The following is a 20944-nucleotide window of genomic DNA, read 5'->3' on the forward strand; positions in this document are numbered from 1 at the left end:
TGTGAGTGCGGAAGCATGTGTGCGACTCTGCGCATGTGCGCGACTGAATGTGATGAACATTAAGTTCACTGCGTGTGTACCTGCTCCAATGTCGTCCTGGTAAGATATCGCTAGACTGCCGCCGATAAGCTTGCTAGTGTGTGTGTGTGTGTGTGAGAGAGAGAGAGAGACGGGGGGGGGGGTTGAGCGAGAGAGAGAGAGAGAGGGGAGAGAGACGGGGGGGGGGGGGGGGGGTTGAGCGAGAGAGAGAGAGAGAGAGACAAAAGAGGAGAGAGACGGGGGAGGAACCCGAATCGCTGACAGCAGAAAATTTGGCGAAGCCCCTGCAGCGGTGGAGAGACGGGGAGATGAGGAGAGCCACCAGAGCAAGGTGATGAAGACCCCGGAGGAGGACCAGAAATCCTGAGCGAGGAGGGACGGAGGACAAGCGCGCGCACAGAAATGAACGCGCTCAAGGCTGGTATGAACCTCAAGACGTTTGTAGTCGTCCGCTCGTCGCTGCGCGATCTTTCATCTCGCCCTCTGACTCACTCTTTTTCCTATTTACAGCGCAGCGTGGTTACACGAACGGCGAAGACGAGGGGAGGCAAACGAGAACGTACGAGAGGAAGAAAGATGAAAAAGGAGAGCCGGCGTTCACACGCTCGGCTCGGCTCGGCTCGCGCGGCGTCGTCGTTGAAACGGAAAAAAAGTGGACTTTTTAGGAACGGGGAGGGGCGCCTTGTTTTGCCGGCGACACGCGTGCGCCCGCCGGTGGCGATGGAGGGCGCGCCGGCGGCCCCGGCCGGCTCCGCGGCATCACGGCGGACGTGTCGGGGCGCGTTGGGGCCGCCGGCCGCGGCATCTTTGGAGGCCGTGTGCAATAACTTGGAGCGCTGACATGACGTTCTAGCCAAACCGGCTCTCGAGCCGGGTTTTTCAGAGGGGAGGCGTCACTCGCTCGTTCCGCCGGTTCCCCGTCATTTCGAGCGTACTAACCGAGATGTTTTCGTTTTTTGGCCCTCGGCCAGCGACTTGACCCTTCAGATTTAGGCCCCGCCTGCCTCGTCCCCGACCGGCGTGGACGGTCGGGATGGCTTCAAGGGGGTAGTAGAACCCGTCCCTATGGGTCCGTGGGGCGGTCGAGCCGGTGGGATGGATTCAGCTAGAAATGAGAAGCCTCCCCGCGGACGCTTCGAGGGAGAACATCTCTCCCTCGACCAGTTTCCGGACCGGTGCCGGATTGACTTCTCTGGCGCCGCGGGTGGTTTTCCGGCTCTTCTCTGTGAGATTTACGGATAACGTCTGTTCGCGCTCGAAATGACGGTGCCCTCTCTACCGTTTCCGCCCTTGCGGAGGGTGTCTTTTACTCGACTTTAGCCTACAGCATCTCCACCGCTTACCTTTTACCCATGTATCCGTTATCACCCAATAAAGTGTTGCGATTCTGACTTCGGCATCCTCGATTCGTCGTGAAGCCGTGCTGCACAGCGACCCGTCGAGTTCGTCCCCTGCGCGGCCTGAACGAAGCGCTCCCGTTTCGAGGCCGGCCCATTTTCCAGACATGGCCGGCGTTTCCTTCCTACCTGAAACGACCATGGGCGGTCGAGATAACCGCTGGCTGTTAAACTCTACATTCTGTCGAGACAAATACCCCGTGGAGATATTGCTGCGTTGCGTATGTTCGTATTAAGACACTAACTGACACCAAAATCGACATTGTAGAAACGTTAATACTCTTTTTCAAACAATTTAAAACGGCCGCCGTCCGACGCCTGTAAATGGCGCAGCACCTCGGTGGCAGTCATGGTGCGTCTGAAACGGCGTCTGTACCCCAGACACGGTGGCAGTAATCAGAAATCAAGTTCAGACTGTTTCTCCGCGCTGGAGGACGCTGGTGTGTTTCTAGGCCAGAGCGGTGAACTTCACGAGGGAAATGATGTGACCAACACACGTCACACGCAGTGACATGACGCACACGGTGACGTGCAAATCACGCACTGGTAGATCTTATCGTAACCTCTTTTTTTTGTTTTTTTGCAATTGAACTAAAACTCATTTTAATGCAAATATATGCAATTTTAGGAGCATTCAGGGAGCGGCAGGTATGCAGCTTTTTTCTCCCCCCCCCCCCCACACACACACAAAGTTATTAAACTTTGAGAATCCAAAACCGCCAGATTGATGGCCTTGGCTCGTTTAGAGCTAGTCGTGGCTACGTTCCTTGTGATGGGATCCTGTGAAAGCGTCTCGTAGGCCGAGCTGACGGCTTTTGTTCGAACTGTTGTTGTTTGGTCATGTGTTCGTAGATGTCGGTAGGTCGCTAGTCGGCAAATGGTCGATACAGCTTGTAAAGAGTATCTTCTTGCTCTTTTATACGTGCAAACCGCCATCACTGTCCTCTACAGACCAAAGACAAGCGCTTACCCTGTGGGGGCGGCACGGCTCAGGAAGTAGAGCAGTTCGTCTCGTCATCGGAAGGCCGCTGGTTTGATCCACGGCTCCTGCGGAGAGCGTGTCATAGTGTCCTTGAACAATGAGCAGGTTGGCGCCTTGCATGGCAGCCTCCACCGTCAGTGTATGGATGTGTGTGTGTGTGTGAAAGGGTGAATGTGAGGCGTGCACTATAAAGCACTTGGGAGTGGTCGGTAGACTACAAAAGCATGATATAAATGCAGTCCATTTACCATTTAACTAACTATTTAAGACCAGTAAATACAAACAAATGGCAGAGACAAAACTACAGGTCAGCTGGGAAAGCTACTTTTGGTGGGAAACTGTTCATGAATCTACAAGAACTACTCACATTCCACTAATATGGAACTGTTCTCTAAAAGGTGTTCATTTGCAATTATTCTCTCTCTCTCTCTCTCTCTCTCTCTCTCTCTCTCTCTCTCTCTCTCTCTCTCTCGTGCAATAGACAAACACAGAGTTATCATGGAAGACCGGTCAGGGACCCATCCTTACCCCGACGGCCATCAACATCAACATCACCATCACCACCAACACCACCCATCTCACCACCACAGCCTGCCCGCTCTCCAAAGCCCCGAACTGGGATACACATCCACCCCACCTCCCCTGAACATCCTGGAACAGTATGGAAGTAGAGCGGAAAGAGTCTCAACTCATTTCCAGACTTACAGTGTCTCTTCAGAGAAGGTCATGGAGAGCAACGGGGCCGAGAGAGGATATGCCAACATAAGTGCGAACTGCTTGGACGTGGACGCCAGCTTTAGCAGCCATCTCAACGGAGAGGGTCATCCAGACGGCCATTTTGCTGCCATGTGGTACGACGGTAGCACGAAGGATGATGTTTGGGATGAGGGGGAGAGTTGTGAAAGTGCAGTGGATGATTTTTATCGAAAAGACAGTTGCAGTGATGTGGGCGTCTCATTTCACACCAGGAGGTGTAGCGGTGAGAAAGGAGCAGATGGCGTTGACAGTTTTGATACAGTTGGCAGCTATGCTAGGGACAAAGCTGGAAAAAATTACGGTAAATACATTAACATCGGCTATGAAGGGAGAGGTGAGATGGTCTACGTGAATGAAGCGAATGCCGGCCACTATGCAAAAGCTAATGCACTTTGCAATAGAGGTAACGGCTTCGATGTGTGTAGATCTGGTAGTCATTCAAAAATGAACGACGGTTACGTGGGAGCAGAAAAAGACTTCAGTGAGGATCAAGCTCTCCAGGATCAAACTCCCGCAGAACTGAAGCTGTGGGTGGACGCTTCATCCATGAGTCGGTGTTCAGAGCACAGCCCGGGCCGGTGGAGAGGCCACGGGGACCGCCAGACGCTGGCCTCAGTGTACCAACCACGGAGACCGTCCACAGGCGTCGACGCCAGCACGCACACTCAGAGGCTGGACTCGTTTTCCAAGGCCTTTTTCCCCCGTTGCAAAGCGGCGTTTCCCATGATTCACGCCAGCGATTCCATCGGACACACGTGGAAGTTTGGGGCGGGGAAAGGAGAGGGCTCCGGCACGGTCAAATCGAACCACGCCGGTGGTTTTGAGTCGCCGTCAAACGCCTACCTGTCTCCCTCCTCCTCCACCCCTCCCCACATCTCTCTCCCCTCTCTCCCCTCTCCTCCCCCCCCATCTCACCTCATGCCTTCGATGCTGAGCCCCCCACCCACACCGTTGCCCCCTCCCTCGCTCTCGCCCTCCAAAATGGACTCCTCCTCCGGTGTATTTGGTGGGCATTCGGGCCCCAAGGGGGGAGAGTCGCTTGGCACGCTCCAGTTTTTCACTCCGTGTCTCTCCGTTCTGCCCCCCATCCCCCCCTCCACGATGATATGGAAGTTTCCGACGCTGTCTGATTGTTTTCCTCAGCAGTCAGGTGACTGCAGGAGTACAGCTGACGGCACCCTGAGAGCTTCCCATTGTAGTGACATTGACAACAACACAGGTGAGAGTGCATGTGTGTGTGTGTGTGTGTGTGTGTGTGTGTGTGTGTGTGTGTGTGTGTGTAAGACCAACACAGTATCTAAATCACGTTTTGAAGATGATAAGGAGAACTACACAACATTTAGTGTGTATTTTTGTCTCGCTGTCAATCAATGCAGACAATATAATGGCAGTGAAAGTATAAGTTTACAGGCCTAGCTCAATTTATTTATAAAGCACAAAAACATCAAATATTAGCCAAAGTGCTGTGCAAAATCTATATCAAAAACTGAACAAAAAGATATATATATATAAACTAAATACAGACATAATGTACAAGATGTCTTAAATTACTGATGACCCACAATGCAGCAGTTTCGAACCTGTGTTCATTTCAATTTTTGCCAACATTGTGATATGATAACATTGTGCATGAGTCTAAATGATGTAAAATGAAACTGTTTCCTGCAGAGTATTTTCATTTTAATATCTACAATATCCATGGTTATATGTCGGTTAACTCTTTTATAGTTAAAATTAGTCTGTTAATTCTTGTGTCTATTCACCAACTGTGTTTAAGCGTTTTTTTCAAGCTCAGATTTTTATTTTTTTGGAAGTGTCCCGACTGTGATCTTAATATGTTAATAAGCACTTATCTTCTGCTGTCGACTTCCTCTCTCCAACATTTCTGCTTATTCATGAAAACGTGTCTCTCAGTCCATCACACCGTCCTCCAGACTCCAGATGAAGCGCAGCTCATGTCCTCTCCTGACCATTCATCCCTCCATCCATCCAGAGTCCCCTGTACCTCTACCAGTCCCTCCCTCCATCCTCATCCCACCCCGTCCCACCTCTCCAGTCTCCATTACAAGGAAGGGGAAAGGCTGGCATCTAATATGATGCCACACAACGGACCCGTCAGCCAGTCCCATGCAGCGGTATGGAAAGATGCATGGTTTGGTGTCGATCCGCTGCAGCCCGCAGCCATCACACTGAGCACCCAACACCACATCTGGGCCTGCATATGTTAACATCCCTACACCCAAGACACACACATTAAGTCTCCTGTTTTCATTTGGGATCTGTTTTTATCTTCTTTTTCACCGACTTTTACTCCTTTTCACAAACACGTGGCCGCTACTGATAATAGCTTTTTATTGTTTTTGCTGTTTACTCGTATTAACCGTGGTATTGATTACACACGATCAATTGATTTAATGAAGTTGTTGTGGCTAATGAGCAGATATGGCAGATCAAGTTCGTCAAAGTCGACCGAAAGAAGAAAAAAAAAAGTGTCCATTTTGTTTGTCGTGGGGAAAATCCTGGCAAACCATCGCGGCCTACTCTGTTTCATTTTGAATGGATCTGTTGGCGTTTGAGAGCTCAAACACTGATTGCAATTACCAGTATCACAAGAGATGTCAGTAAGTTAGACGAAAAATGACAATCCTCATGAGTGCAGCTTTGAAAAAATGACGACCGCGAAAGAAAAGAGTGAACTGAGTCAACCCAGCGTTCTTATAATTCTTTTCTTTCTTTTTCTTTTTTTTTTGGTGGCACATAAATTGAATGAGCAGACTACATATATAAAATGGCTTTTCTTCCTGCGTCGACAGAGCGGATCCCCTACCGTCATTTGTGGAACTTCATTTCCCAGCATCCTTCACTCCACCAGGCACCAGACCAGAGGTCACTACAGGCCGCGGCCCATCCTCAACCCCCTCCGCAGGGGAACAGGCCTCTACTCCTCCCTCTCCTCCTTCAGTCCGGGGGAGCGAGGGATGACGAGAGGAGAGGAGCTAAACGAAGAGTATCGTGTGTCACCGTGAGTAGAAGATGTATTTAAAATAAATTAAGTTTGCTGATTTTTTGAGGGGAGTTGGGTATTTGAACAACGCAATGAATATGAAAAATAAGACGGAGACGAAATGAAAGAAAGCGACTTTCTGATTAAAATTGCAATTTTAAAGACTGTTTTTATCAATGGTGATGCTGCTATGGGACACTCCCTTTAGTTTTTGACTTGCTCCACATCCAAGAGATCCATTAGACATGAGATGGAGACACCGGTGCTGCCATGTCTGTTGTTCTGTCTCCCCCACGGCAGAGAAACAGTGGGACCAAACACACGAGCAGTATTCTGTGGTTAGTACGGTCAGATCCTTCAGATGATGGAGAAAATTGAACGGAGCACAGAAAGCTATTGATCCTGCGGCATGTGTCGATTGAATTTCCCATGACAGTGGACTGCCGCATGCTCTTATTAGCCATGACAACGTTGCTTCTTACAAAGCAGCCATGGTTTGGATGTTCGTGCATTTGCTGGATCCTAGTTAGTAAAGTGAAGGGTTTCAGGGCAATAGCTTAAAGTGTTCATGTACCAAAGTGACCATATTTGATTGAATCCAATAACTGATGGTTGACATCAGATTTGCAGAAAGAGGTTTTGTATATACAGATATATATATATATATATAGTTGTGTGGATATCTGTCTGATGATCCCTGTAGATGTTTTGACCATCTCTGTAAGTTTGTGATTACCTGTCTTTCAGTCTGTCCTTGTCTTGATGCCTGATATGTCTTCATCTCTTATTGTCTTTTCCCTCATTTTTTTTTCTTCCAACTACTAAATGATTTTACTTTACTCTCGGTCTTATTCTGAAGGAATTTTAATACGGCGCTCCCCACTGGTCGCTACAGGGAAGAAAAATTATGTTTAAATTGTGGCCTAAATCTGTGGGCATGGATTTGCAGTCTGTAGGTTAAAGTCCTTTAAAGGCAACCAAAATCAACAAAGATGGCAAAACAAAACATTCAGCAGCATTTTTTTATTCGTAAATGACAAATGGTTTTTTTCCACCTCTATCGAAAGCTGTTCTCAATTGTCTAAAGAGTTGTGAGGGAGTGGTCTCATCTCGTTAATATTCATGAGCTGACCTTGTTAACAAGTACAAGTGGGCGGGGTTTGATATTTTGATGGTTGGAGCTGATTGGCTGTATGTAAATGAGTGCGTCTGATTACATAAGTATCAAGAGAACAAGTGGCTGAAAGAAGCTGAACAACAGGAAGCTCTTTAAGATAGAGAAAAATAGAAACACTGAATTCTACTCTTTATAGATGTCTATAACCTATATTTTCATTTGAAGTAGTGTAAAATGATTAACGTAATAAGTGGTGATGCAAAATATTTGCGCTTCAATTTTGGTCTGACTTAAATGTCTGTACATGGGTTTCAAAACAGTGTATGATCTCGCTGACGTGTGCACATGGATTTCAACCCTCTTTCAAACCACTTTTTTCTTTACCTCCCCCCCCCCAGCCCGGTGACTAACTCAGTATTCAACTCGGCGAACAAAGGAAAAGACTGTTCTTCGATATTTATTCCTAAGAAATCTCACCGTCTGTCTGTCTGTCTCTCTCAGGTGCATCAACCTAGGTCCAGACTACCAGGCGGGGCTTCCACCCTGCTTCTCAGATTGGGAAAAATCCGGGGTGAGGTTACAGGAGGAGGAGTCTCCCAGGGAACAGTTGCTATGGAAACCGTGGCCACAGTTAAAGGAGAGTGCCAGTTTGCAGGGCCGAGGTAAAAGGACAGCTCAAACACAGCAGAGCCTTAGTCCATCCGGACAATGAGGCCTGGACGTCTCTTAGGGAATTATGTCATATGAATAATGATATCATGATGTAGTTGATACATTCACAATTACACAATTTACAAATTGTTGAAAACTTTTTTTTTGAATTTGTGTGTGTGTGTGTGTGTGTATGTGTGTGTGTGTAAATGTATACGCTCAGTGGAGAGGCTGTTGTCAATGTGTAGTTCTAGTTGTCTACCAGGAGGGGGCAGCAACACAGAGCTAGCCTTACACTGTCTGCACTACTGTCAGGGAGACGCGATGGTGAGAAAGATTGTTGGCCTGTCCATAATTTAATCTTCTTTTGATGCACTTTTTTTTCCCATTCAGTTGTATTTCATGCGCTCTGGTCCAGTCATCTGCATACTCATATTTTCATTTTCTGTGCTATTTACTCCCTCCCTGACTCACTTGTTCGCTCAGTAACTCGCCTTTGTACTTTCTTACTCACGGGACACAGTTTCTGTCTTCCTTTCTTTTGCTCACAGTCATATTCTTAATCCCTTACTGACATTCAGAGTCATTGCATGCATCAACTGTCATCTCTCCCCTGTGTTTTCCTCTCCATCCATCCCCGATCCCTCGCTTCTGTGCAGGTTGCACTGGAGATGCTTCTGTTCACACAGCCCTCACCGACAGGAGACTACCACTACTCCGGTAACCTTTGACCTCTGATCTCACCCTGACCTTTAACAGTTGACTGGTCGTTAAAGGGTTGTTTTTTTTTTTGTATTTTCACTGGACGTTCGGATGCGTACTCTGCTTTAGCAAGCTTGGCGATTGCTGCACAAAACATCATGTCCTGCTACTGCAGCTGACAGTTGTAAGCAGCCGGCCGCGCAGGCCTTGTTTGCTATCTGCCCCATCTATTGTTGGCACACCTGGTAGTTCGCAATCATGTTGATAAAAGGACAGAAATAGAGTATATCACATGCACACACCTGCCCACACACGGACACACACACTTGCGATTCAGCGGTCCTACCTGAGATTAACAATCGGACAACATAAAAAAGTGTGCAAACTATGTCCAAAACTAAATGGAAAAGCAGAAGGGGGGGGGCAGAATTTACCACAGAAATACTGAATGGGCTGTAATCCAAAAGCAGACCAGCAGATCAAGGGCCAGCTGAAAAAAGGTTTGTCTTTAGAATTAATCCCTGTGCAGGGGCAGGGATAGCAGAAAGCCCACGAGGGGTTGTTTAGTTTGTAGCCGGGGGCGTCTTAGTGGAAACCCCACCTTAATCCTTTAATCGCACCCTGTCACTTACCTGGCAGCTCGTTAAGAGGTACTGAACATACTCGGTGCCTGTGGTGATTTAGCCGGATCCAGACCAAACCCACACTGGGACAGTAACTTTCTGGCTAGATCTGGTTAGAAGCCCTCCCCCCCAGCCATGTTTTAGATTTTGACAGCCTCCAACACATTTGAATCTTTTTTTTCCCTCAGGTCTCAAGTTAGTTTTAATTAGTTTAACTTGATGAGACAAAACAAAAGATTTAAAGTGATATAAATATGTGATATATATTTGGTGTGTCATTCGGGTTATGAAGCATAGTAGAATGACATAAGCATTAGATTTTGCCCATAAAGTCTTCATCACATTGTGTAAGAGGCGGTGTGGGGGGAAATAATCTATAAAATAAAAGACCCAGCAGCAGGGGAAGGGTCATTTATGTCTTTATGGAGGGTCCTTGCAAAACGCTGTGCAAACACTTCAGATTGCTATCAGACTGCAGTGACCAGATTGTCTGAGGTACTTTGATACTGCACTAATCCTTCTTAAAGATATTTGTTCTATCGTTCTGTCTTTTGTCTGTTACTCTGAATCTGTCCATATCTCTCTCTCTCTCTTCCCTCTGTTCTTCTGTGGGACTGTTGTTTGTCAGTACGTACAGTGCATTTCCTGTTATGTACACCGCCCACCATCAAAATGTTGGGTGTGGGTATGTGTGTGCGTGTGAGAGAAAGCGAGAGGGTGAAGTAGCGAGAGAGAGAGAGAGAGAGAGAGAGAGAGAGAGAGAGAGAAGGTTTCTGTTGTGTGTGTCTGAATAATCTGACAGATGTCATTTTTAATTTGTATTGACATTACATTTACATTGATTTCTATTGTCTTTGCACGACATCCATTGCACGTTGTCCGTCTTGGGAGAGAGAGCCGCCCTCTGTTGCTCTCCCTGGGGTTTCTTCCTATTTTTTCTCCCTGTTAAACGTGGTTTTTTTTTAGGGAGTTGTTCCTTATCCGATGAGAGGGTCTAAGGACAGGATGTTGTGTAGCTGTTAAACCCACTGAGGCAAATTTGTAATTTGTGATATTGGGCTATACAAATAAAATTGATTTGATTTGATTAACATTTCTTTTTCATGCTTTTCCCTGTCTGTCTCTCTCTCTCGCTTTCACTCTCTTTTTCTCTGTCTGTCTGTCTCCCTCTCTCTCTCTCGCTCTCTCTCTCTGTCTTTCTCTGTAGGAAGTGACCAATGGACAGACATTGAGAGGGGTCTCTTCAGCTCGGGCCTGGTGACTTTTGGCAAAGACTTCTCACTCATACAGAAAACGGTATGACCCATTTTCTGGATACACAATACAGTCTGAGCATCATGTGGTCTTTATCGCAAAAGTAACACTATCCCCACTAGAGGGGTGTGTGTGTGTGTGGGGTGTGTGTGTGTGTGTGTGAGTGAGAGAGAGAGAGAGAGACCTTCACTGTGGAAAGAGGGGTCAAACAGGGATGCATCATCGCACCCACCGTTTGCCATCTTTCTTGCTTCCATACTCCTCATTGATGAAGAGCTGCCACAGGGGATCCCAATCCTATACAGAACTGACAGCAGGCTCTTCAACCTTGGATAGGTTCAAGGCCGAGAGCAACGTCAACCATCATGGAGCTTCAGTATGCAGACAACAATGCCATTGCAGAACACTCTGCAGAAGACCAAGACCCAGGACCAAGACCAAGACCTCTGGGCTTGGAGGCTCTGCACCTGGGTCTAGCATTAAACGTCAAGAAGACCAGGTCCTATATCAACCTCCACCCAACCGGCCATCGACCCAGCCCACCATAAAAGTGGACAACAAAATTCTTGAAAACGTTGATCACTTCCCCTACCTCAGCAGCATTCTCTCCTCAAAAGCTGACATCGACTCCATCTACTCTGAGATCAGCCATCACCTGAATTGTGCCAGTGGCTCTTACGCCAGACTCAAGAAGAGTCTTTGAAGACCAAGACCTAAAGGCCCAAACAAAACTCCTGGTCTACAGAGCTGTTGTTCTCTCCACCCTGCTGTAGGGAGCAGAGTCATGGCCCCCGAGAGCCTTGGAACAATACCACCAAAGAGCCTTACAAAAGATCCTGAGGATCAGCTGGAAGGACAGATGCACCAGCATCAGCGTTCTGGAAAAAGCCAACATGACTAGCATCACCACCACAATAATGCAGCACCAACTCCGATGGACAGGCCATGTCACCCCCATGTCCAACACGTCTCCCCAAACAGATCCTGTGCTTCCTGCTGAAGGAAGGTCAGCGAGCTCCAGGTGGGCAAAAGAAACGTTTCAAGGACAATATCAAGACCAGTTTGAAGAAATTCAGCGTCGCATCGAGCAACTGGGAGCAGATTGCACTGGATAGGCACTCCTGGAAGACATCCGTGCAGGAAGGAGCTGCACGTCATGAAAGGGAGCTCCACTGTGCCGCAGAGAGGAGGCGGCAGCACCATAAAGAGAGAGAGAAAAAAGCTCCACAACCATCACCACTTCCCCCTGTCCACACCGCACCAAAGTATGTGGATCGCAGCTCGGCCTCCACGGCCATCTGAAGATCCACAAGTAGACAACCCAACGGAGAGGACAGTCATACTCGCTTCGAGTGACCGCTGATGATGATGATGATGATGATGTGTGTGTGTGTGTGTGTTGTGTAATTTATTTTCCAGGGGGTAAGAGGTATTTTGAGCATACACTACAGATTTTGCTTCATTTGTATACAGTTTTGGCAAGCATGTTTTACGACTGGAAGTAGAACTGAATGAAGCACAAAATAGAAACTTCAATCAACACACTCAAGATACTGTGCTTTGGTGGGGGGGGGGGAGTATTTTAATCAGAAAATGTCTTTACTAGGTTCAAAACCTTGACCCGACGGGGAGCTTTTAAACCCAAAACATCAGCAAGTAGCGTCAGTCGGGATGATCCATCGCTTAGCAGATAACTGGGCACTAATGCTGCATTAGCCAACACAGAAAATGGCATATTAAATGAACTGCTCATTGAACTCGGAATTACTGGTCGAAAACTTGGGTATGGTTTCAGAGCTCTGGTCCATCTGACATGAGCACTGGTACCACAGAGGAAGAAAAAGGGGAACAAAAAATTTGCATGTTTGCAAGATAAATACCTAGATACATATACTACTTCTAGGAAGTAATTGCACTATAAGAAAGATATTTAGCTTGAATAAATATTCAATATTAGTTTTTTTTCGTAGGCATCCACGTTTTAATTTTTCCCCTCAAGTAAACAGCGTGAACACGTGCCATCAGAAGTCAGAAACTTCTGACCTGAAGTACGTGTGACTTCTCTTTTTTGCGTGGTGATGCCAGTCGCGTTGATTGGGTCCTGGACTGTTCCGGTGGCGTCTGAACACCGCTTGGCATCCTGCGCTTCATATTCGTCGTCACTTTTATAATTCTGTTTATCCTCTTTCAGTGTTGTATTGTGTAAATTGTGTTGCTGCAAAGCCCCTTGAGGCAAATTTATAATTTGTGATATTGGGCTACAAAAAATAAAATTGACTTGACTGGACTTGACTTGAAGTACCCAAGTCCAAGCTGCGTTCAAGACAAACCCTGATAAACATGATGAACACAAAATGGGATAGACACGTTGGGCACCAAAGTGAGGTGGAGAGCAAGGTTCTTGTGCATTATTCAGTGCCGTCTATAGCTCTGGAATTTCTGAGAAAATTAACCAGATGTTTTCCAGAGGCTGAATTTTCTGTCGGGGGGGAAAAAAAGATGTCTGTGTGACGCAAAGAGAAACATTCACCGAGCACACAAAACCCGGGTCCGTGCAGCTATCACGCAACTTGTCACGAGAGCGGGATGCTGTTGGCGGGCTGACAGTGTGGGGTTTATTTATCTGGCACACATTGGCCACCTTGATAAGAATGACGCAACCTTTGAATGCCACATGATATTTGACCATTGCCAGCAGTGTGTGTATCCATCTGAAAATGGATTCTTCCAGCAGTACAAAACCCCATTTTGCGGCATCCGGGTGGCGTAGCGGTCTATTCCGTTACCCACCAACACGGGGGGTCGCCGGTTCGAATTCCCGCGTTCCCTCCGGCTTGGTGGGACGTCCCTACAGGCACAATTGGCCGTGTCTGCGGGTGGGAAGCTGGATGTGGGTGGGTGCCCTGGTCGCTGCACTAGCGTGTGGTAGTCTGCAGGCCTCCCTGGATCAGCAGAGGGGGTGGAGCAGCTACCTGAACGGCTCGGAAGAGTGGGATAATTGGCCGGATACAATTGGGGAGAAAAATTGAGAAAAATACACAACCCCCACCCCCCCAAAAAAAAAGCCATTTTGCAAAGCTAAGAAGGGAGTATTAGTGCCATGAACAGGACGGTGCATTCAGAGGCCTGCCAGTATGTGTCATATGTAATGGAGTGGGCATAGTAAAGCGGTGGTAGATAGAAGTAGAAGAGGGAGATCCTATCAACTACCAGACATCTACCGTTAAGAGTCATAACAACTGTGTGAAGCATGGTGTCATCATGGCCAGAATCTCTGTGGAGCATTTTCAACAAGTATTTGAGTTCATGCCTCAACGATCTGAGGCTTTCATGAGGTCAAAGGGGATGCAATGCAACATTTAGACTGCATCCTTAATATTTCGTTTTGTTGGTGCACTTGCCGTGGCAGTTTCTGTCAGTTTCTATACAGATATGAAAATGTCATTAAAAACTGTGGATCATACATACACTAATTCTGTCTTTGAAATATGACAACATGAGGGGCCACATTTAGTAAGAACTGAATCATCTTGTGTGTGTGTGTGTGTGTGTGTTACAGGTGAAGTCTAAGAGTGTGCGTCAGTGTGTTGAATTCTACTACCTGAGTAAGAAGCTCCAAGACAAGCAGAAGAAACAGAGGCAGGAGGACGACAGAGACGGAGAAATGGCGCAGCGGACAAGCGCAAGTGTAAGGAACTATTGCAAACTCTGGGGTTTAAATGCCTTGCTCATCACCGCTTCGGTGCCCTGATTTTAAAATAGTGGGGCGGTACTCAGGCGGTGTGGTGACACAGTGGTTAGCGCGGTCGCCTCACAGCAAGGATGTCCTGGGTTCGAGCCCCGGGGTAGTCCAGCCTTGGGGGTCGTCCCGGGTCGTCCTCTGTGTGGAGTTTGCATGTTCTCCCCGTGTCTGCGTGGGTTTCCTCCGGGGGCTCCGGTTTCCTCCCACAGTCCAAAGACGAGCATGTGAGGTGACTTGAAATAATAATCATGGATTACGTTTATGTAATGCTTCACAGTGGAGGGGGGACGCTCACCTCAACCACCACCGGTGTGTAGCACCACCTGGGTGACGCACGGCAGCCATTTTGCACCAGAATGCTCGCCACACATCAGCCTGGGGTGGAGAGGGAGGGATCTCATCTCTCACCATCATCTTATCATCAGCCGCTTCTCCGGGGTCGGGTCGCGGTGGCAGCAAGCTAAGCAGGGCACTCCAGATGTCCCTCTCCCCAGCAACGCCCTCCAGCTCCTGCTGGGGGATCCCAAGGCGTTCCCAGGCCATGTTGGGATTGAGATCGGGGTCTCCTCCCAGTTGAACGTCCCCGGAAAACCTCCGAAGGAAGGCGCCCAGGAGGCATCCTAATTAGATCCCAAACCACCGAAAAGAGCCAGTCAAAAGGAAAAGAGAAAAAAGGGAAAAGGAAAAAGGAAAGGAGCCAGTTGAGGTGGTTGAGAGGGAGGGGATCATTCAGCGAACTGGCCTCCCCGATGATGCAACCAGTGTCTCCTGTGTCATTGGGACAAGCAGCCTTGAGCATGCTCGCATAACACACAGACACACACATACGCACTTCACATACAAACATACACATCAAATACACACATAGCTGGATGAGTTCTGATTGGCTGATGGATTGTCTTTGATCCATAATTCTGCCGAGTCACATTTATGCTTGGCTGTGTAAAGCTGCTCAGTCATGTCTGTCTCCCTCCCTCTCTCTCTCTCCTCCCTCTGTCTGTCTGTCTGTCTGTCTGTCTCTCTCTGTCTGTCTGTCTGTCTCTCTCTCTCTGTCTGTCTGTCTGTCTGTCTGTCTCTCTCTCTCTCTCTGTCTGTCTGTCCCCCCCACGGTCTTTGTCTGTCTCTCTCTCGGTCTCTGTCTCCCCCCCCCCCCCCTTACATACTTGCTCACTCACTCACACACACACACACACACACACACACACACACACAGCTCTGTCATGGATCTTGCCTTCACAGGAAACACAAAAACACAAACTAAGGAGAATAGGAGGAGGCAGAGAACGGAACAAAATTTCAGAAAAATTGAAGAGAAATGTGAACTTTATCCAGGCTCATGTGATGGTGAAAAGTATTACGGGGTAATTTAATTTGGAATGACGTTCCGCGTGCCAATCATTTGTTAACATATTTCTATTGGTCCTGTTTTAATAGGTGCCGCCAGTTACTGAACCTATCAACACACAGTTTCAACTGGATGGGGTGGTTCCTGTGCCGTCATTGGCCAGCGTCTTCCCCTGCAAGCTGTGTGGCAAGTGAGTGGGGCCAGTTACAATAAAGGAACCTAAAGCACAGCTTGGCAAGCCAACACACAGATGGTTTAGATTTTGAGATGTTCTTTTCAACCTTTCCTTGTTCATCCCATTCCCAGCAGTGTTTCTTTTAAACTGTATGTGTCTCCGAATCCTTTTCTTTCATTCTGTCTGTCTCTCTCTCTCTCTCTCTCTTTGGCTATTCCCACATCTTCCTCGCTTATGATATGCCACTCTGTCCAAATTTCTTGTCTCTCTTTTTTCAAGGATGTTCTATAAGATCAAGTCTCGTAACGCTCATATGAAGATCCACCGCCAGCCTCAGGAGGACTGGGCCGACAGGCAGCTCCAGCACCAGATGCTCACCCAGCGCTTGGCCCTCAGCCTGCCCCATAACCTCGCTCCCAGTCTGGGAACCAGTCTACTACAACCCCAGGCTTCAACGCCGGCCTTTTCCTCACCCGCCCTCACTCAAGTCAACAACAGTCACACGGGAAATGTCCTGAACTCCTTTGCTGTTACCAGTAGCAACACGGCGCCCCGTCGCACCACCAGCATTCCCAGTCACAGTGCTGTGGTAACCAATAGCAATGTCCATAACCCAAACCCTCATGCAGCAGCCAGTACTGATGCTGGAACCCCAGGGACAAGTCAAAGGGGATCTCCCCCCGTCGTGCCGTTCCACCCGTCGTGGAGCTCCTTTGGACTTGATTCTGACCACATGACATTTTACTGTGACCAGGAGGGGAAAGAGGCTCTAGGAGTTGCAACAGGGGGTAAAGGACCATTTCATTGGCAGTAAAAATTAACTCCCCAGACAATTTCAGCACCCATGGGTTATATTTGTCGCCCCGTGGCCGAGACTCCAGAAACTATCGGAGCATTTTTAACAGAATTTGATGCCAAGTGTTGTTTTTTTTTTAACGTGCATTTGTGTAGCATATTGTGTTCCATTAATATATAAATGTTTCTCATGCATTTAAAATTACATTTTATACCCTCAGAGTCATCTAGAAAGTACTTGAATTTAGCTGTTCTTTCTTACTGTCAGAACAGAAGGACAAAATGTTGTGTTGTTCATAAAGTGTCCCAGTGAGCAACCAATCGGGTTAAATTCTGGTCTGTGGACATCTATTTGGCAAATAAAACAGCCCTAGCCTAAATAAACACAGACACACACGCACATCTTGTTGAAGGGTTTGGATATAACACTGTAATGGACCAATATTGACCTTGGCAGCCCGTCTCCGCTCTACAGCTCTCAGAGCATCTGTATGCCCACCGGTTGATGGTTAACTGTGTTACGTCTGTGTGCAGTTGTCTGCGTGCCTTGTTCGACTCGTTCCAATGTGTGTTGAAGGATGCAGCAAGGGATTGTCGATCGATGAAACACACCCACTCAAAAACAGTTTGGTGGGTTTTGTTTCACTACGAGAAGAAAAGCGTTGAGGATATCAGGATCAGGAACACTTGGTCATTTTATTTCCCGTACTTGCGCACATGGGATGAAACGAAATATCGTTTCCCCCGGCCCAAAGCAGTGCAACATAAAGACAACAACACATATCCAAAAACTACAAGAACACACTTATCCAAACTAAGACATATATCCAAACTAAACAAAAAAAATCACTGTCCAGGAGAACGAACGCCAGCCAGGATGACTGTCAGAACTGCTGGTCTGCATGGGCTAGCAGTTAGCTTAGCCTGCCCCGCTTCCGTGTCCTGTCAGACCACCCTCGGTATTATTGGGTCTGCATGGGCTAGCAGTTAGCTTAGCCTGCCCCACTTCCGTGTCCTGTCAGACCACCCTCGGTGTTATCGGAACTGCTGGTCTGCATGGGCTAGCAGTCAGCTTAGCCTGCCCCACTTCCGTGTCCTGTCAGACCACCCTCGGTATTATTGGGTCTGCATGGGCTAGCAGTTAGCTTAGCCTGCCCCGCTTCCATGTCCTGTCAGACCGCCCTCAGTGTTATCGGAACTGCTGGTCTGCGTGGGCTAGCAGTTAGCTTAGCCTGCCCCGCTTCCGCATCCCGTCACACCGCCCTCAGTGTTATCGGAACTGCCGGTCTGCATGGCTTAGCAGTTAGCTTAGCCTGTCCTGCTTCCACATCCTGTCAGACCGCCCTCGGTGTTGTCGGAACTGCTGGTCTGCATGAGCTAGAAGTTAGCTTAGCCTGCCCCGCCTCCACTTCCGCGTCCCGTCACACCGCCCTCAGTGTTATCGGAACTGCTGGTCTGCATGGGCTAGCTTAGCCTGTCCCACTTCTGTGTCCTGTCAGACTGCCCTCGGTGTTCCTCTTCAGGTGCAGCTCCAGGCAGGGCCGTGGTCCCTGGGCCAACCGGATGCAGCAGACCAGGCTCCCTCAGCCGGTCCAGCGCCAGCTCTGATATTGTCAGAATAAGCAAATAACATCCCGTCAAACTTGCAGAACTTGTCAAATTGAGAGGAGCAACAAAGTCCCCTGAACAACAAAGTCCCCTGACACATTTTCATGAACATCTATATAACATTCTGTTGAAGGTCACCAAGATTATCTCTTACCCCCCCCGCCCCCCCCCCCGAGATGAGTAAAATAACTTTACAACGAATCTGTTACAGATTTCCTTGACCCCCGAAGGGGCTCAGCATGTGCACGGTTCACGACTGGGGTGTGAATGCCTCACAGCCTGTAATGGAAAAGACTCTTCTCCATCTCGGCGTTTGTTTACGTAGCCCGTCCGTCGATAAGCTCGGTGTTTAATCTGTCTGTCAGGCGTTCACACGTTACCCGGCGTGATCACCCGCGGCAGAGGGGGAACTTTGATCCCGTGTCTTTTGAAATCTGCCCCTGCGTCTGTGGCGATAACGGCCTGTGTGTACGTACGCGGACGGGCTCGTGCGCTCTGCATGCACGCCTGCACCGAGGCGCGGCGTGGTGGGCGGCCCTCTGGACACGGTCCTTGTACCTACTTGTCCTTGTGAGGGTGGAAACTGTGTATTATTGCCCAAAAAAGTCATTCACACAACATATACATCAACCTGTAAGGTGTGATTGTGCAAGCTTGTAGTTGTGTGTGTGTGTGTGTGTGTGCGTCTGATAAGGTTTAACAATGGCCTTTCAAGTGGTTCCTCCCCCCTGAAGCATGCTGACCCCCGGCCAAAAGTCCACCTAGTCTCGCACAGTTTGTCTTCCCTCCTTTTTACCTCTGCCCCAGTTTTCACTCAATTTTTTATCGCCCTCCGCCCGCCGTGTGTTGGTTGTCCATTGCTGATAAGTGTCCGTGCCGAATGTTCCAGGCTAACGGATGATTTGAGGATCACTTGCTTGCCTGTCGACAAGCCGCGGCACCGCCGAAGCTGCAAACGAGGTTCTCGCTCCAAAAGACGCCTCCTCCTGTTCCCAGTCTCTCACTGCGATCAGTATGTCCATCTGTTATCCGGCCCTCTTTGCGGCCTACAAGGTTGTTTTCTTTTCCATCCTCGTGTTGAAACGTCAGCCAAAACTCTGCTATTATTAGAAGTGTGCTCTCCTCCAGAATCCATTGGTACCCCCCCCCCCCGTCTGCTGACTCACCCCCGTCGTCCCATCGCCGCCACTCCTCTAATTAGTGTCGTTTCATCCTCCTGTGGTTAGCAATGTTGCCTCAAGAAGGTCCTGGGGTTCGAACCCCCAGGCTGCATGTTCTCCCCATGTCTGCGTGGGTCTCCTCCGGGTGCTCCGTTCCCCCCACCACCACCATCAAAAAGACTCCTGCCTGTGCCCTTGAGCAAGGCAATGGGGGGGGGGGGTAACTGGAGTTGGTGCCCGGGTGCTGCGGCTGCCCACTGCTCCCTAGCTACACAGCTAGCATGGGTTACATGCAGAGGTTGAATTCCATTGTATATACGTGCAAATGGCGAACTGTATTCTATTGTGTTCTATTTATGACACGCGAACAGGAAGTAGGACTTGAACGCGGGATTCAGCGTTTAATATCGGTGTGAAATGGCATCCAAAGTGATCATTACTTCGTAATGTGGGGATTTTTTTTTATTTTTTTGAAGATCAGTTTCCCCCCCAATTGTATCCGTCCAATTACCCCGCTCTTCTAAGCCGCCCCCTCTGCTGATCCGGGGAGGGCTGCAGACTACCACGTGCCTCCTCCGATACGTGTGGAGTCGCCAGCCGCTTCTTTTCACCTGACCAGTGAGGAGTTTCACCAGGGGGACGTAGCGTGTAGGGGGGGGGGGATCACGCCATTCCCCCCAGTTCCCCCTCCCCCCTGGACAGGTGCCCCGACCGACCAGAGGAGGCGCTAGTGCAGCGACCAGGACACATACCCACATCCGGCTTCCCACCCGCAGACACGGCCAGTTGTGCCTGTAGGGGACGCCCGAACCGGTGACCCCCATGTTGGTAGGCGACGGAATAGACCGCCACCCCATGTGACGAGTTTCTGAGGAAAACGGGGTATTAGGGTGGGGAACCTCGCGAGTGGTGTGATTGGATCCTAGTGGTCGGATCTGGTTGGATCATGCAGTTCATGTTGGTGTTGGTTGGAATGTTGCTGGTCCGTCCACTTGGACTTGGTGACGCAACCACAAACACTTGGCTCGTTTAGAGGAAGTTAAGGTGATTAGATTTTGATCTAAAATTAGCAAAATATGGAAATTTGGTGATTCCCCCCCCCCACCTTTGGCACAAGTTGTTGAATAGGTGCCCAACACAACTGGGGGGAAAAGAGCTACCAAGGTAAAGCCGTCCCTTGTTATGTCACGTTGTCTTTAATATGGGAAGAGATGTAGAGCTTTGGTTCTGGTTCTGGCTCTCCAAACTGTTGTTTTATTCTGTTTCTGCAGAGTGCGTGGGGGGGGGGTGAGTAGGGTCTTCTGTCGGAGAGAGAGAGAAAGGGGCGGGGGCAGAAACAGTCCTTATTATCACAAAGAGGGAAGGCAAACCAATGGGGGGAGAGAGGGGAGGAGGAACAACAGTGTGAAGTTACTCAACAGTTACCATTCATCTGTTCATGATCCGCAGCCAGTTCCCCCCGACACTCCGTGTCCTCTCTCTCTCTCTCTCTCTCCCCCCTCTCTCCCCTCTCCCCTCGCTCTCTCTCTCTGTCCCTCCCCTCGCTCTCTCCCCCCTCTCGCTCCCCTCCTCTTGTTCTCTCTCTGCCTTTCTC

The 20944-nt window shown here is 48.8% G+C and overlaps 1 protein-coding gene across 3 annotated transcripts; it reads left to right on the plus strand.

Annotated features, from left to right (window-relative positions):
- Window positions 1-311: 311 nt before the first annotated feature.
- LOC130130732 (uncharacterized) lies at window positions 312-16946 on the plus strand. 3 transcript variants are annotated; one of them, XM_056300525.1, is made up of 11 exons: window positions 312-460; window positions 2900-4393; window positions 5089-5309; window positions 5988-6196; window positions 7797-7957; window positions 8170-8273; window positions 8606-8666; window positions 10479-10567; window positions 14085-14213; window positions 15702-15802; window positions 16067-16946. In XM_056300525.1, exons 1-11 carry the CDS (start codon window positions 442-444, stop codon window positions 16599-16601), a joined length of 3123 nt encoding a protein of 1040 aa, XP_056156500.1. In that variant the 5' UTR covers window positions 312-441; the 3' UTR covers window positions 16602-16946. The 3 variants fall into 3 exon arrangements, with proteins under 3 accessions (XP_056156500.1, XP_056156499.1, XP_056156501.1); XM_056300524.1 differs by lacking the exon at window positions 312-460 and having other exon boundaries at window positions 2264-4393; XM_056300526.1 differs by lacking the exons at window positions 312-460; window positions 8170-8273; window positions 8606-8666 and having other exon boundaries at window positions 2264-4393.
- The last annotated feature ends 3998 nt before the right edge of the window (window positions 16947-20944 follow it).

This window comes from Lampris incognitus, chromosome 20 (assembly GCF_029633865.1).
Source record: "Lampris incognitus isolate fLamInc1 chromosome 20, fLamInc1.hap2, whole genome shotgun sequence".
NCBI classification, from domain to species: domain Eukaryota; kingdom Metazoa; phylum Chordata; class Actinopteri; order Lampriformes; family Lampridae; genus Lampris; species Lampris incognitus.